General features: G+C 37.3%; 2 protein-coding genes across 2 annotated transcripts; one reads left to right on the top strand and one right to left on the bottom strand.

Annotated features, from left to right (window-relative positions):
* Positions 1–4,801: 4,801 nt before the first annotated feature.
* LOC121635199 (G2/M phase-specific E3 ubiquitin-protein ligase-like) lies at positions 4,802–9,226 on the top strand. The gene is made up of 12 exons (XM_041978283.1): positions 4,802–4,836; positions 5,058–5,197; positions 5,355–5,580; positions 5,699–5,774; positions 5,962–6,056; positions 6,920–7,001; positions 7,086–7,185; positions 7,282–7,444; positions 7,652–7,758; positions 7,838–7,982; positions 8,104–8,230; positions 8,445–9,226. The coding sequence occupies exons 2-12, from the start codon at positions 5,115–5,117 to the stop codon at positions 8,744–8,746; spliced, it is 1,506 nt and encodes a 501-aa protein (XP_041834217.1). The 5' UTR covers positions 4,802–4,836; positions 5,058–5,114; the 3' UTR covers positions 8,747–9,226.
* A 29-nt stretch (positions 9,227–9,255) lies between these two features.
* LOC121635511 lies at positions 9,256–11,493 on the bottom strand. Its single transcript, XM_041978716.1, has 6 exons — positions 11,234–11,493; positions 10,856–10,901; positions 10,522–10,613; positions 10,320–10,430; positions 9,932–10,205; positions 9,256–9,500 (listed from the first exon to the last, which is right to left on the bottom strand). Exons 1-6 carry the CDS (start codon positions 11,491–11,493, stop codon positions 9,300–9,302), a joined length of 984 nt encoding a protein of 327 aa, XP_041834650.1. The 3' UTR covers positions 9,256–9,299.
* Positions 11,494–16,803: the final 5,310 nt, after the last annotated feature.

Genomic DNA, 16,803 nt, shown 5'->3' with positions numbered 1-16,803 from the left:
ACCAGAATCGGTATTCAACCTAATGTCATTTAACACTTTGACCAGAGCTGTTTCAGTGCTGTGATGAGGTCGGAAGCCGGACTGAAATTTATCAAGATTTCCACTTTCATTTAAAAAGTCATGAAGCTGGTGAAATACAACTTTTTCAATAATCTTGGAAATAAAAGAGAGGTTAGAGACAGGTCTATAGTTGTTCATTATAGAGGCGTCTAGAGTCCTTTTCTTTAGGAGTGGCTTAATAGCAGCGATCTTTAGTGACTTGGGAAAAATGCCTGATGCCAGTGAGCTGTTAACTATCAGTAGGAGATCACTTTCTACTGAGGTAAAAACTGTTTTTAAAAAGTCGGATGGTATCATGTCCAGAGTGCATGTTGTTGATTTCAAATGTCAAACTGTTTCTTGTAGGACTTTTAAATTCACCATTTTAAATTGCGACATGACAGCAGAATTGTTTCCTGGTTTTAGGCACAGACTAATTTTCTTGTTTGACTGTGTGGAATTAATATTTTGCCTAATTGTTTTAATTTTTTGGCTAAAAAAGTTTGCAAATTGGTTGCATTTCTCAGTGGAAAGGAGCTCTGGGCTTATCTGTTTAGGAGGATTAGTAAGTTTTTCAGTCATAGCAAACAGAGTGCGAGAATTGTTGACATTCCTGTTAATCATTTCAGATAAATGCAGCTCTCTGGCCTTGCACAGCTCTTTGTTATAGTTACGCAGGCTTTGTTTGTACAGCTCATAGTGAATTTGAAGTTTATTTTTCCGCCATTTCCGCTCAGATTTTCTGCATTCTCTTTTTAGGCTGGTAACCACAGTGGTGTTTCTCCATGGTGTTTTCTGTTTGCTCAAGTTGCTCTTGATTCTTATTGGTGCAACAGCATCCATTACATTCAAGATTTTCAGATTGAAATGATCCAGGAGTCCATCAACTGACTCTGCACTGGTTGTTGGTAACATAGCTATGGCCTCCACAAACTTAGCACTTGTTCTTTCATTAATGTACCTCTTCCTAACGGAGAAGCAGGTTGGTTGAACATTCTGAGTGATTAGTAAATCAAACAAAATACAAAAATGGTCAGACAAGGCCAAGTCAGTGACAGCTACAGAAAAAATTTCCACACCCTTTGAAATAACCAGGTCCAGAATGTGACCTCGAATGTGGGTCGGTTCTGTTACATGTTGCCACAAACCAAACATGTCCAATATGGAACAAAATTCCTTGACATTACCATCCGTCATGTTATCTATGTGAATGTTAAAATCCCCAGTTAAGATGAAATGGTTAAAATCAGTAGAGATAACCGACAATAATTCAGAAAATTCATCAATAAAATTTACACAGTGTCCTGGACGTCTGTAGATGATTAGAAATAGGATTTTAGGAATGCCCCTTAAAATAAAACTAAGATATTCAAAAGAAGTAAAATCACCAAATGAAATTTCTTTACACTGGAATGAATCTTTAAATAAGGCAGCTTCTCCTCCCCCTTTCCTCCCGTTTCGACATTTATTCATAAAACTAAAATGAGGGGGTGCTGTTTCATTAAGAACTGTAGCACTTGTGTCTTCTGTTAACCATGTTTCTGTCAGAAAAAGAAAATCTAAACTGTGAGAAATGATGAAGTCATTAACTAACAGTGACTTGTTGGACAGAGATCTAACATTTAGTACAGCTAGTTTTATGAAGTTTACACTAGTTTATGAAGTTTACACTAGGAAATTAAAGGGAAATTAAAAACCATTGATTTGTTTGATACAGCTATAAAAAAATATTTATAGACCTTATTAAAATACATGATCAATATTGTATTCACAGTTTCTTTTTACAATGTTATGGTTCAAGATGTTTGATATTTGATCGTTGATATGTTTCCAGTGTCATCGTAGTTTTCATCAGTAATGTCATCCGACAGATGTGATGTGTAGTTTGTTATAACTAGGCTTGGCAAACCTGACGGACTGGACAAATCCACCAGGTCGGCCACGCTCCTGCAATTCGATGGTCTTTGGGGGAGAGACTACCAGGTTCACACATGAAGGTTCCCTCGCCCTGGTTGATGGTGTCCTTGGCCCACTGTTTCAAATCCAGTGATGTGTACTTTTACTCAATCCATGATGTGGTCATATTTTTTTCATCATGTGATATTTCACAAGGTTTGAACTTGTTAAATAACAAGTGAATTTGGTTTAGTTTTAGAACACAAATTAAACCAAGAGTGAGATCATTTAAACCACAGCAATGTTAATATCACAAGGTGATGAGTCCTAGAGAGAAACTGTATGTGGACCATAATAAATGAATGACGATGCAACATTTTTCATCATGAATATTTTAAGCAATTACCAAACTACAAACTTTTTTACTTATGCGAGCAGCATTATCCAGTAAAATATCATCATCATTGTGCTTTACTTTCAATAATTAGTAATTCATATGATAAAACTGAACTGTAAGAGATAGTATGTTTAAAAGTTTAAATGCACTTTTAAAGTATGTCAGATCAATACAAAAACTCGACGTCTCGTTGCTGCTGGGCTTTCAGGTAAAAAAAAAAAAAAACATAATGTGTGTATTAATTACATATTTTGTTTTTGGGGCGTGTTAGGAAAATTCCTCACATTAATGACAGACACTCAGATTGGTGAAGACATGGCCGTTTACTGCGATCACTGGAGTTCAAAACATAAGCAGAAGAAAAGTTAAAACACAGGTCAGCTGACAATGTTAGAACTAAAGTCCTGTCTCAGGACACATCTTTATATAGCTCATTCCCCTGGGAACAGTTGTTTTTCTTCCTCTGGTGCTGGACCCCTGGAGTGAGGTCCATATTGACCAACCACAGAGGAAGACAATAAAGTCCTTTGATGTGTTTCTACAACTGTATTCACTCCCAGGGGCACTAAAGATAACAGTGTCCTGTATAAACAGTTCTGATCACAATCATGACTGATGAGTAGTTGTGTCAGTTAATACAAGATTTTTCTATCAGGGCGCCACAGTTGAGGTTAGCCTAGGGCTCCACATTACCCTCGACCGGACCTGCCTTTTGGCATTCTTTTTGGCGTTCTTTCTTTCTTATGTTAAATGACTTTCTTGTTTTCCTCATATGTGTTTTAATGCATGACACAGTATCTTGTATATGATGTTGCATTTTTTGTTCGGTTCTGATTTGTACTTGGGATAAACTAGACTGGGTCCAGGCCCAGACCTAAATTGTTCTCTTACAACTGTGGCATAAAACTGAGAGGAAAGATCCTGTAAGGTATTATACCATAATGATGTTGGTCACTATATCTTAAAATAAGAATTATATTATTATTAATCAATGTCATTGAATGGAAAAGCAATATAGATGTTATATTCGGGACCTAACTGGGATTTGTTTGACTGATACAAGCTAGTGAACAGATTTTGCACAGGAACCTAATTCATAGACCTTTCTGCTTCAATACATTAGAAGTACAAGTCACATAAAAGTTTTTTTTTTTTTTTTTTTTTTGCCATGCACCATTTATTTCATACCCCAGCACACATACATGTAAAATGCATGTAACAACAGTCTTTTTTAATGCATTCTAGCAGTTGTACTGCAGATCTATTAAACTCTGTTCCACTTGGATGCTAAACCAAATTAGATGAGGTCTTGAACTTCACTCAGAGTAACGTGTTACCATTTACTTGCTCGATTAGTATTCTGTTAAACTGTACATGTTATAATCGGACAGAGGGGTATGGCGTTATTATTGTGCCACATTCTTGAGCGTACAGGGGGCCGTTCTGAGAGCAGACAAATATATTTTGGAAGCACATCAGTTACATTTTGAGCAAAACGTATTTTTGCTGAAAGAAAAATCCAATCTGAACAAACAAAAATTAATTCAGTGCACACAAAATGCAGACTCGCCACGATTAAAACAAACAAAAAAAAAGATTCTCAGTTTCATTTATCTGCTCTCTCGGTATTCTCTCCTCTGCGCGCTGACACGCGCCTGCGTGCTTGCTCGCAGTGCAGCACTGCTGCTCTCAGTTCTGTCAACACGCTCGCTCAATTCGCTGCAGCGCTAGAAATGTGCCACAATTCCAACCAATCACAAGCCTCGAAGCAAGTCATCCTGATTGGCTGCTTCGCAGCTTTCCAACAACACTGTAAAAGGTGGATTCCGGGGCCACTGGCGGCATCCTAAATCAAGAGGAGTTAGTATTACGTTTTTGGTTAGTTTTATATTTTTAATATTATTACATTTCTCTACGTCATACGGAAGACCTCCTGGTGATTTACCCTCGTGTTGACTAACACAGTCCCATTTACTCCGGCCTGACATACAGGGAAACTGGTCATCGTTCCTTGATGTTGCCAGGCCACTTGTTGCAGGACATGTGCGAAGCAAATCAGCAACAAGAAAACTTCACATCACAGCCACATGTAAGTAGTAGTTCATTTAGCTTGGTCTAGTTTTTTGTATTTGTTTTTGTGATAGTAAGATTAGCCTATTTTCTCCTGTCAGTGAGCTTGTCGGCTAGCTAGCATCTTTTCACTGCCTAATTCAGTGAGTAACAAACGTAGCTTAGATTGCTATAACAGTTTTTCAGCCATGCTAACGACAAAAGTTGAGACTGATGCTTTTGTAATTATTGATTTGCTACAGTTTAAAAAAATTTTTTTAAAGAGCTTTGACAAGTACTGACACTGTTTTGACAGATGAAAGAGATGTTGTGTTTTTATCCTCACTCTTTTTATTTCCCTCCAGTCAGGTGTTATTTTCATTTAGTATGTACAATTAAACAAAACCATGGAAGAAAAAAATGAACACATTAACACAAATACACCACAGCGTCAGGTGAGCCCCCCCCCCCCCTTTTTATTGATTAGCATAAATTTATTATCTGTTTGTGTATTTGATTAAATTTCAATACCAGAACTATTAATAGCTAACATGTTAGCATATTGAGTACTTCTAGCTAACTTGGTGGTAGTTGTGATTGGTCATAGCATGTTTTATTTATTTATTATTAATTCTAGCTTTTTAAAATTGATTCTGTACCTGCTTGACTGATTTAGGATCATGGTGCGGTGGAGTCCGCGGCCAGAAACCTAGTATCTCTGTTACTCAACACCATGGCTTCAAATGCTTCTCCAAGTTCAGCAGTGTTGGGACAGCATGAGACCAGAAATGTAACAGTACAGCAAGAAATGTCACGGTTTGTGCAATCTTATTTTGTTAGATTTTTATATGTACGTATATTTGTACATAAAATGTTGACAATTATTTTGTTTAATAGAGAACACTTTTATTATAATTGTGATGGACAGCACTGACAAGTCATGTAATGTTCAAAAAACATTTTTATCCAACAGAGCTTTTCCAGGATATTTCAAATCAAACTTCAACCGTGGTAAAAAGAGGCTCTTACTTTCCACCAAGCAGCTTGCTAAAACAACTAGTAAGATCGTCGCCCTGAATTTTTATCTGCTGCAAAAAAACACATCCCATACTCCAATGCCAGCTGAGGAGCTTGAACTCCTTCAAGCTGGCATGGGACGGCAAACGGTGTCCCTTCCAGATGACGGTGACCATGCAGAGGTATGGTTGCCAGTCCAGTTGGTTTGCTTAGTTTTGAAGGTAGTGACTGGAAGACACTTTTATTAAGCAATGTCCTTACTGTGGTGTATTCTTTTTCTTTACTTTATTGTGAAATAAGATCTCAAGACTACTGACAGAAACATTTCCAAAAATGGAAAATCTTTGTGGAGGATGGCTCTTACATAAAGCAACCGGTTTGTTCAATCAACATTTTGTGTTTTTTTTTTGTATTACTGGTAGCCGCGTCATTACATCCCCCTTAAAATGTTAGCATGTTTTTGTTGTTTATCAATACTTATATTACACTTATTACTATGTGTGAGCATTAGAGGTAAAAGAAATCTGATTTAAGTTGCTAATTTTCCTTCTCTATTAATCAAGGTGGCAGTGGTCGACGAAAACTGACAATAATTCCTCCAGAAGCAGAAGGATATTCTGTTAAAGCTCTGAAAGCTGTGTCAGCAGGTGGCAAAGCTACTTTTTACATAGTGCCGCTGCAGGAGACATTGGACATATCTCCTTTGCCTCCAGACTCACAACACTTCTCGAAGATGCCAAAGAAGATTTGTTACCAGTGCAATGAAGTGATGCCGCTGCAAATGCTTGCTGTACACATTAAGACATGCAAAGGAATGAGTTATTCCGATGAGACTGGTGATGAAGTAAGAACCAAAAGTTTTATTTGGTATATGATGGAAATTATAGAAAGAAAAACAAATTGAGATTAACTTCTTTGTATGTTTGCAGTGCTCTGAGTTACAAAGTGTGGAGATCAGGGACAAGGTACACTAAGCACAGTGGAAGAACTCAAAATAACTACAGTCAAGTCTGGACCAGTAATCAGCTTTGTTTTTCAGGTGGTTTGTCCAATTTGCACAAAAGAATTTCCAGATAATGAGATCATAGTTCATGCTGATCTTTGTGGAGAGAGGTAATCTAATTTAATCTAATTTCTCATTTATAACCCTTTAAAATGGAGTGATGCACATCAAGTCTTCAGTTATTGAAAATAGTTTTGTTTACAGTTTTGAAAATGCTGGGTCTGCAGCAAATGAAAACAATCCATCCCCATTTGATGAAACTCTAGCATGCCCAACCAAAAGGTTTGTTTTAAACTAAATGCATAGTTTCTAATACAAAACTGTAATTGTTTTCAGAGGTTGTTCAATGTATGTGTTTCAATAAGTTCCGTTTTGTTTCAGATTGTATAACTAAGCTTTTTTCTCTTTTTTTTCCCCTTTAAGCATAGAAGATGTATTATGCGCCCTTGAACAACAAGTTGACACCACAACAGAATTTAAACTTTGTGTGGACAGGGAAGGCCTTCCAGACAGATGCATCTCCTGCTAGTGTCTTAAAAGTGGTGTTCATTGGTGAGGCGGGCATTGATACAGGTGCACTTAAGAAGGAGTTTTTGACTGGTAAGTTAATCACTGGCAGTGTTCATCTGTTGAATCTATTCAACTGCAGATCACTTAAAACTGGGTACTCGTTATGTGCCTTAGATATGATTTCAGGTATTGAACGCAGATTCTTTGAGGGACCTGGGAACCAAGGTAAAAACCCCAGGTACTCTCTATCAGACCTTGACAATGAAAATTTCAGGTTGGTTACAATTTAGTGCACAAGATTGTACTGATTGCAGTGTCTAAAGTTGAATACTCTTTCAAAAAAATCTTAATTTACATGTATTTTTTGCAGAACTATCGGTGAAATCATGTCTGTCAGTCTTGCTCAAGGTGGTCCGGCTCCAGCTTTTTTTAAAGAGTGGGGTTACAATTTCCTCTGCACTGGGGAAGTGGATTTCAGCTCTCTTTCAACAGACGATGTGGCAGATCACGAATCTTCCACACTCATCAGCAGGGTGAGCAGCCTCATAACATTGCCATTCATTTATTAATTCATATATATATATATATATATATATATATATATATATATATATATATGGGATCACTTCCCTGTTAAATCCTATGGCAAAGTGATCCCAAACTTTTGAGTGGTAGTGTATTTATGTAATGTAAATTATGTGTGTGTGTTTGGTTTTCTACCCCATCACTGAACTTTATAGGTTGAAAATGCAGCAGATACACAGACTCTGCTTCTGTGGGCTGATGAAATTATAAGCTGTGGATATACCAGCAAGATCACACATGATAGAAAAGAAAGCATCATTCGGTAAAGAGGGGACAAAAAAGGGATTTTAAACATTTCAATTTGTGGAAATTGTTTTTGATTTTTGTGCTTTTCTTCTAAGGGCTATTGTCCTCCACTCCACAACGAGACTGATTCCAATGCTGCAACAACTGAGAAAGGGTATGGAACTGTATGGTCTCCTGAACTTGATGTCTACAAACCGGGAAGCTTGCCATGGTCTCTTTGTTCCTGGGAAGATCATCAAAGTAAGTACTCACTTGAAATGTTCCACTTAGACCTAGTAGACTATCTTCTAATCTGAATTATGTATTATTTATTAAGTTTTCTTATAGTTTTGACAGTTAACTAACCTGCATTAACTTATAGCCAGATGCTGATTTCATGATGATGAACTGCAAGCCACAATTCAGTGAGAAGGGAACATCAAAGGAGAGGACAGAGAGGAAGATCATAAACTTTTTGCAAGATTACTTGCAGGAGCTTGACATCAGAGGTACAATGTTACTACACATTTCATCCCTAAATCCACTTATTCCAATTTAGGGTTGCAGGGGGCTGGAGCCTATCCCAGCAGGTACAAGGCAAGATGCTCGAGTAACATTTGATGGTTAAATTGTTTTATATAGAGTACAAAACCTTGGATATTAAGGAGTTTTTAATAAAAAAAAAAGTTTTGACATTTTTATTTAATATTTTACACATTACAGATGGTGAAGGAGAATCAGCAGGTGAGGAGGTGGATTCCCTTAAAGTCCATCATGTGCTCCAGTGGATGACGGGGCAGTCCCACATTCCCATACTGCCAGATGAAAAGAGACATTTCAAAATAACATGTAACTTTGACCATCAATGCCAACAGCGACTTGGAGATCACATCATCTGTTACCCAGTTGTGAGTGCATGCACTCATACTGTCACTTTTCCAGTACAACATTTAAACACGTATGATGACTTTAGAAAACTCATGAGTGAAGCAGTTAGATATGGTGGAGGATTCCACAGAGTTTAGTTACAAACAAGGTTTTGATGAAAAATTAATTAAGGCTTTTCCTAAACAGCTGCTGTTGGAATATGTTCAAAGCTGTTTTAAAAAGACAAAAGAAAAGAGTTATTTGTTAGCACTTTATTTTACATTTTTTTCAGCACTTTGAAGTGTCCTTACTTTATTCTCTTGAGTGTATCAAGTGAAAAAAATATTAATTTTGACCCCCATCTTGGTTGGGATTTTAGTTTAAACTGTATTAATAATCAAACTGCCCAAAGGAAAAAAAAACAGTTTTGATGTATTTTAGGTTTCATATTGATTGCACCTGTTTCAGAAGTGTACAAGTTTGTTTTTATTCCTTTGTAGTACCTGTAAAAATACAAACTATCGTGTTGATGTTTCCATTGGCAACGTCACAACAGTTGTTCCTGTTAGTAGAACATCCTACTGAAACCTAACAATGTACAGTACCATGCTTTTATGGGTTTAGGTCATCAAGAGTATTTTGTAAAGTCCATTTTAGAATTTTTTTCCTCAGCCAATGTGTTGATTTTAAGTTAATGTTTAAATGTCATTGTTAGTTTGACATCAGATGTAGGAATCGTATGTACAAGTCGCGGCCATGTGTCTGAGAGCGCTCCAGAGGATTGATGTTTCTTTGAAGTTCTTCCAGAGCTTCCTCATGCAGTGGACACTCAAGCTCAGGGATCACAACTGCGCCGTGGGAATCTTCACACAGTACAGCACTTTCCCAGTCAATGGCAGGATCTTGGAGGTCCTTCAAAAGAATATTAAACTTGGTTAGGACCCGGTCCTTGGTCATTGTGTTTAAATTCCTTGATAGCTGTGTTTACCTTTGGCAATAAATAGAAATTGTTGACACATTTTTTGGCCTCACTGTGTAAATATATGATTTCAAATAACTAGTAACTTCCCACATTAATAGGGGTAGTGATTGTGTGGGTGTCTTTTTCTTTTAAGAAATGTATTGCACACATTCCCCACAAGCATTGTGAACTATAGACAGGAAAAAGTGATGTTGAAAAATATGATTAATTCCTTAACTAGCTGATGAACTCAGATTATTTTAAAGTGCATGTGGGTTTTATCCATTAGTCTTAATTGTGAAAGTTTAATTGTGTCACATTCCACATTTTTGAGCCTGTGACTTAATGCCAATGGTTTTGGCCTCTGTAAATGATCTCATACCTCAAGTCTCTCCCCCTCGTCTAGATCTTGTAGATGTCCCATGCACCACATCTGCTCAGGAGTGAGACCTTCTTCTGTACGTAGAGGGTGATTATTCCACCCTGCAGTAAAGATCTCAAGATCTGCATGGAGCCGAGGAACAAAGATGTAATGGACACCAAAGAGATGAACAGTATCAGAAATATCAAGCAGACCATCCTCCTCCAGTGAGTGAAGAATGTCATGGTACTTGCTCGTGACAGCAACCCAAACATCACGCCAAAGTCGTTCTACTCTGAAATGAAGCATAATTAAGTAATTTCTGAATTATAATTTTTTTTTACAGAAACAATCCGACCACTGGCTTACTTTTAATAAATGCAGTTTAATTTTCCAAAAAGAGACTAACCTCTGATTATGTACACTCTTTCCTGAGATGAAGCTTGCTCGCCCTGTTCCTCGTGTTGCAAACATGAATTGTGCAATGTCAACGTTTTCAACACCTTGATCTGCCCTTACCCTAATGAAAACAGATTGGTATAACTTTTGGTTTTTTAACAAATGAATCACAACTTGTTGCTATTATCTAACTTTGACTCAGGGCAAAATACCTTGATGGTAAGCCATGAAGCTGGACCGATCTCAAGAAATATGTAAATGCAGTTTTTGCTCTGTTGTTATTTGCAGCATCCAAGTACAAGATCTGTAGTAAAACAGCATGAACAATTTTCAGTCTGCTTTCAGCTAATGCTGGAATGATCAGTGTTTGCATTAAATGATCAGTGTGTTTTTTTTTATCCTTCAGTCGAAGCTGTTCAGAACAATTGTGTTTAAATCACCAAAGTCTACATGCTGAATTTAGCATTTTAAATAAATAATGATCTCAATTGTGATGCCCAAACACATGAAATTATCAAACTTGTAAATTTGACAGCAAAAAATTACCTTTCTTGAATAGCCGTCCACTCCACCAAAGACAACAATGTTGTACCTGTTCAAGACAATTAAAAAACAAATTTACAAAGATAATCTTTGCATGAGATGCCGTTAGCTTAAACCATAAATCTTTCTCTTTAGAAGACACTTCTTTTGAACACACAAGCATATGTATTTTAAAATGTATGTGCCCTGACACAGGCTTTTTAATATCAGCATTGATACACTGCATTGCCAAAAATAGTCACTAATATTTCATGGACCTGTAAAAAACTAAAAAGTAATTGTTCAAATCATTATTTTCAGTGTCTTGATGAGTTCATTTAAGTATGACCTTCCTCTAATCTTTCAGCTGTGCTGGAAATCTAAATAAGCAAACTAACTTACCTTATTAGTTTGTGGTTCGTGTCTATATGAACAAGAGAGAGAGGGCCTCGCACAGAGTAACTTCTTCGTACCACACACCCAAGTTGTGTTATCCGTGAGAATATGCCAATGGCATCAGTTCGATGCATTGAAGCCATCATTCTCCACCACTGAACACGAAGACCCATGGAGACCAAATGCCCTCGAACCATTCGGTAACCAGCATTTGGCATTTGACCTTTGATGGCTGATATGACATTGTCAAGCTCTTGGTCAGTCATTGTGCTGTATGATCCCCTCACAGATAAGTCAAATTCTTGCATCCTCCTGTAAACAGTCCTTCTTGAAACACCAAGACATTTAGCAATGCAGGAAACTGGCAAATGTGTGTCCAACAAACTTTTTAATTTTTCTTTCTCTATTATGATTTTTGGGGGACCAGGACCCGGACCGACTTCTGTTTCATGTTCCACAATGTGTATGCTGCTGGCATTTATGTCAGCCTGGACCAAAAGATGGAGATGCTGGATTGCTTCTGTAATCTCTGACACATTGCCTATCTGCTCTGAAAATGACTCAAACAAAATAAGTTCATGGCGTGTCAGGAATTCCAAGTAATCCAAATTAAGTGGCTGCTGGTTCAGAGCAGATTCCAGTTTGTTGAGAAGTCTCTCCATCATTTGATGTCGCAGCATCACCTAGGAAAAGTATAAGTACACTTTGAATTGTCCTGTACATGAAATGTGGTATATAAATAAACTGTCTTGCCTTACAATGGAGCTCAATTTAGCCAAAGAGAGACTGTAGTTCAGCCTAGCAGAAAACCACAGTAATTCTGAGAATAAACTAAAAATCCAAGACAAGAGGCTGTTGTGAAAGCCTTTCCTTAAATGGCATTACTTTAGCTATTCAAACCTATTTTCTTAATATTTGTAGTAACTAAGATTTTCACAAACTGTTCTGATTGGTATGATTCCAGAGAAAAGCATCAGTCTCAACTTTTGTCGTTAGCATGGCTGAAAAACTGTTATAGCAATCTAAGCTACGTTTGTTACTCACTGAATTAGGCAGTGAAAAGATGCTAGCTAGCCGACAAGCTCACTGACAGGAGAAAATAGGCTAATCTTACTATCACAAAAACAAATACAAAAAACTAGACCAAGCTAAATGAACTACTACTTACATGTGGCTGTGATGTGAAGTTTTCTTGTTGCTGATTTGCTTCGCACATGTCCTGCAACAAGTGGCCTGGCAACATCAAGGAACGATGACCAGTTTCCCTGTATGTCAGGCCGGAGTAAATGGGACTGTGTTAGTCAACACGAGGGTAAATCACCAGGAGGTCTTCCGTATGACGTAGAGAAATGTAATAATATTAAAAATATAAAACTAACCAAAAACGTAATACTAACTCCTCTTGATTTAGGATGCCGCCAGTGGCCCCGGAATCCACCTTTTACAGTGTTGTTGGAAAGCTGCGAAGCAGCCAATCAGGATGACTTGCTTCGAGGCTTGTGATTGGTTGGAATTGTGGCACATTTCTAGCGCTGCAGCGAATTGAGCGAGCGTGTTGACAGAACTGAGAGCAGCAGTGCTGCACTGCGAGCAAGCACGCAGGCGCGTGTCAGCGCGCAGAGGAGAGAATACCGAGAGAGCAGATAAATGAAACTGAGAATCTTTTTTTTTGTTTGTTTTAATCGTGGCGAGTCTGCATTTTGTGTGCACTGAATTAATTTTTGTTTGTTCAGATTGGATTTTTCTTTCAGCAAAAATACGTTTTGCTCAAAATGTAACTGATGTGCTTCCAAAATATATTTGTCTGCTCTCAGAACGGCCCCCTGTACGCTCAAGAATGTGGCACAATAATAACGCCATAGAGGGGCAGCATTAAGGAGGATGAGTGAGAATCCATGAACAGGCAAAAAGACAAAAAGACTAGGTGTATAAAAAAATACCCTTCGTCAGCGTCCATTAATGGCCACCCTCTCTCTTCCTCGTTGTTTCTTAACAGAATAATTCATTGGATACTACAGGAACATGAGATAAATCAATTTCATAATGCTGTATCCTACATGTATTTGCTCTTTTTGCTACATGCTTTCATTGGTTTTCGACTCCTATTGTATTCTTCTTTCTGACTCTGTTTGAAGATGAATTAAACTCATAATTAAAAGATGGTGGGAACATTTTGTAATAGCCTAATTGTGGACTTTTTACATATAAAAAAGAGTGGCAGTAAAAGTTGAAGCATGAAATCTGGAAGGGACACAAAGTGCCCCCTCTGAACCTTCCTTCCCTTGTAGAAAATAACTTCTATTATAGCACTACTGCCTTAACTCTTTAAATATTCACAGAATATGATACATCAATAGAAATGTATAGGAAGAAAATTAGCCCAAGGAACCAAAAAGAAGAACAATCAGACGTCCATGGCTTGTGATGTGATGTGGCTCTTATCATCAGACAGCAATGCAGCAATTTTATTTCCCTTTCCCCAAGAACTACTGTGAATGGGTGAGTGGACCAGAGTTTTTGGTTACCTGGGAGAAATAGTGGATGAGAAGAAATAATTCTTTTCATTAGACCAACGCATCCTGCCAGCAATTCACATTCTTTACAAAAGAACTGTAGATGTTCTGGTCTAATACTTGGGAATAAACTTTTTAAAAAAAAGAAAGACATGTAGGTTTTGTAGACATCTTAAGACCATCTGGAACAAATTTAATATTAAAATCCTAACTTGCCCTAAAGTTGATAATAACATCCAGCAGAAGTTTATATTCAGGAAGTCCTTTTGAAGTCTTGAAGGCAGAAAGCTGTCCTTTTGACTCTTGGTTTAGATTTCCTTGTACTCAATTTGAAGCCATTCCTATTTTAAGACGAGGGGTTAGGGACATTATTTTGTTTTTTTTTTCTTTTCTTTTTTTTCTTCAAGAGTTGAGCCAAAGTCAATGCAAGAAAAGTCAATGAAATGAAATGGCAATACTCTTTATGGATTGGTTTCTCTAACCTTTCCTCCTTCCATAGCTGTAATTGTAATGCTATATTCATACTGTGGTTCTCTCCCATGAGACCTCTGAGCAATCTTGTTTTATTTTTAGCATAGTCTTTATTATGAGAATAAGTGTGCAATTTCTAATGACCTTCAATCTCATCTTCCAAACTCCACTCATTCACCTGTAAAATAATCCACCGATACTGAAGCTACGCCCTTCTGCATAACTCTGATGTGGTGTTAGATGCACATTTTTCTTTATTTATGGCACAGGGTTTGGCTAACAGTTCCCATATTGAAGATCCTTTAAAAGAACAAAATCATGGATATTGTTTTTTTTTTTTACTCTGTCCTCAACCTTATTTCCTCAGTAAGACAACACTCCTAATTTGAATTTACTCTCTCATTCATTTGCCCTCAGTCAGACCACCCTTCTTATCTTTCTTGAATACTTTATTTCTTCTAGCTTATTGCACTCTTTCTCACTGGATTCTTTTCTTTCCCTCTGACCCCTTTATCCTTTTGTCACCCTGACAACTTATCATCCCACTATGTACCAATGACTCTTACATCTTACGTGACCAGAAAGGCTGATATATGATCCCAACTTCTTAAAAAAAGCATATTGATTTTGCAAGAAAGCACAATCTAATCAGTGTTTTGATGACACTAAGAATAGTTACATTTTTTCCATCCTCCAACTTGCCATTGACAGGTTGCAAATTACAAATCAGACCAAGCGTGAACTGTTTTCTACAAAAACCTTTATGCCATATGTACTGTCCCTTGCTCTTGCCAAAGTTAAATTCATTTTAAATGTCACTGATTCGAAGGCAGCTACATTTCACATTGCTCAGTGTGAGTCATTTGGCCAGCATGGTCACCATTAGATGTCACACTTAAATACCTGCTGTGGGTGAATGGTTTAAATACACAACACAAGTGATACATTGATTACAGTTAAATTAATTTGACCTCTATAAGCTCCCATTCCAACATAATCTAAACCTTTTTAGATAAGAGACAAAGGTAGAATAAATCACAATCCAGTTATACATTTTATAAAATAAATAAATAAAACAACTATATATAACGACCATTGATTTAATCAATCATGGTACTGAATATCTAAATGATGACATGTATTGGTAATATTGCAATTCCATTTTAAAGCAGAGTAAAAAAGAAATGACCCAGCAGAGTGAGATCTTTATTCTTGAGTCTTTCTCCAGGGTATCGTCAAAATAACAATGAGTAATTGCACAAGGATGACGCACTGGGCTTATAAAAATCTCTGGCCATGAGCATTCTGCAAACCATGTCCAAAAAGAGTTAAAATGCTAAGCAAATGTCAACACAGCAGAGTGCATTGATTTACAAATAATTTAAACCTGATATTCAGTGATAAATAGAACAAAGCCAATATATTAAGTTCAGTTATTCTATTGAGTACTTTATATTGTTTCCACATGAGTATAAATTATTACTAATAAGGACAAGCATTCACTCAAAAAAACCAAACTAGGTGTCTGTTACATTAATCTAAGTCCAACTTGTAAGTTTTATTAAATAAAATCATGTTTTGTGGTTGAACATTTTTAAATCATGTAGATTCAACATAATATGCAACTACTTCAAATTTACGAGAAGAATTTATGTTGACGCAACGTAATTGTCATTGTCATTGTCATTTTAGAGAAACTAGTTTTTATTCAGCTCGCTGATTTTTTAAACACACAGAATGTCCTTGAGAAATTTCAGTCTGGGTTTAGGGTGAACCACAGCACAGAGACGGCCCTTTCTAAGATTTTAAATGATCTTAGATTAAATTATGACTTAGAGAAGACAACAGTGTTGGTTCTCCTGGATCTAAGTGCTGCTTTTGATACCGTTGACCACACTATTCTTTTATCTGGTTTAAAGCAGCTCGGCCTCTCTGGTACAGTTCACAAGTGGTTCACCTCATACCTCACAGACAGGACATTTATGGTAAGCATGGACACCTACTCCTCTAGGGTCCGGGAGATCACATGTGGTGTGCCCCAGGGTTCGGTTTTGGGCCCAGTGCTTTTTAATCTATACATGCTCCCTCTTGGCGGGGTCATCAGGAGACATGGGGTCAACTTTCATAGCTATGCTGATGACACCCAGCTGTACATCTCCGTGTCTCCTGATGACTCAAGGCCAATGGATGCTCTTTTTAACTGTATTTTGGACATCAAATCCTGGATGGCAGAAAACTTTCTCCAGCTTAACCAGGCCAAAACTGAGTTTTTAGTCATCGGTCCTGAGGCCCAGAGAGAGAAACTTTTACCTAAACTACAATCATTGTCTTTTAATCCATCTTCACAAGTAAAAAACTTGGGCGTGATTTTTGACTCTGAGCTGACTTTTATTCCCCATATTAAGAATATTACCAAAATAGGTTTTTATCATTTAAAAAACATTGCCAGAGTGCGCCCAATTCTCTCCCGGGCCAACACAGAGACGCTTATGCATGCTTTTATCACAAGTCGTATTGACTACTGTAATGCCCTGCTTTCTGGTCTTCCCCAAAAAACCATCTCAGGTTTACAACTTCTTCAGAATTCAGCAG

This window comes from Melanotaenia boesemani, chromosome 24, assembly GCF_017639745.1.
Source record: "Melanotaenia boesemani isolate fMelBoe1 chromosome 24, fMelBoe1.pri, whole genome shotgun sequence".
NCBI classification, from domain to species: domain Eukaryota; kingdom Metazoa; phylum Chordata; class Actinopteri; order Atheriniformes; family Melanotaeniidae; genus Melanotaenia; species Melanotaenia boesemani.
The sequence above is the reverse complement of the archived record's forward strand: the minus strand, read 5'-3'. Positions and strand labels throughout refer to the sequence as shown.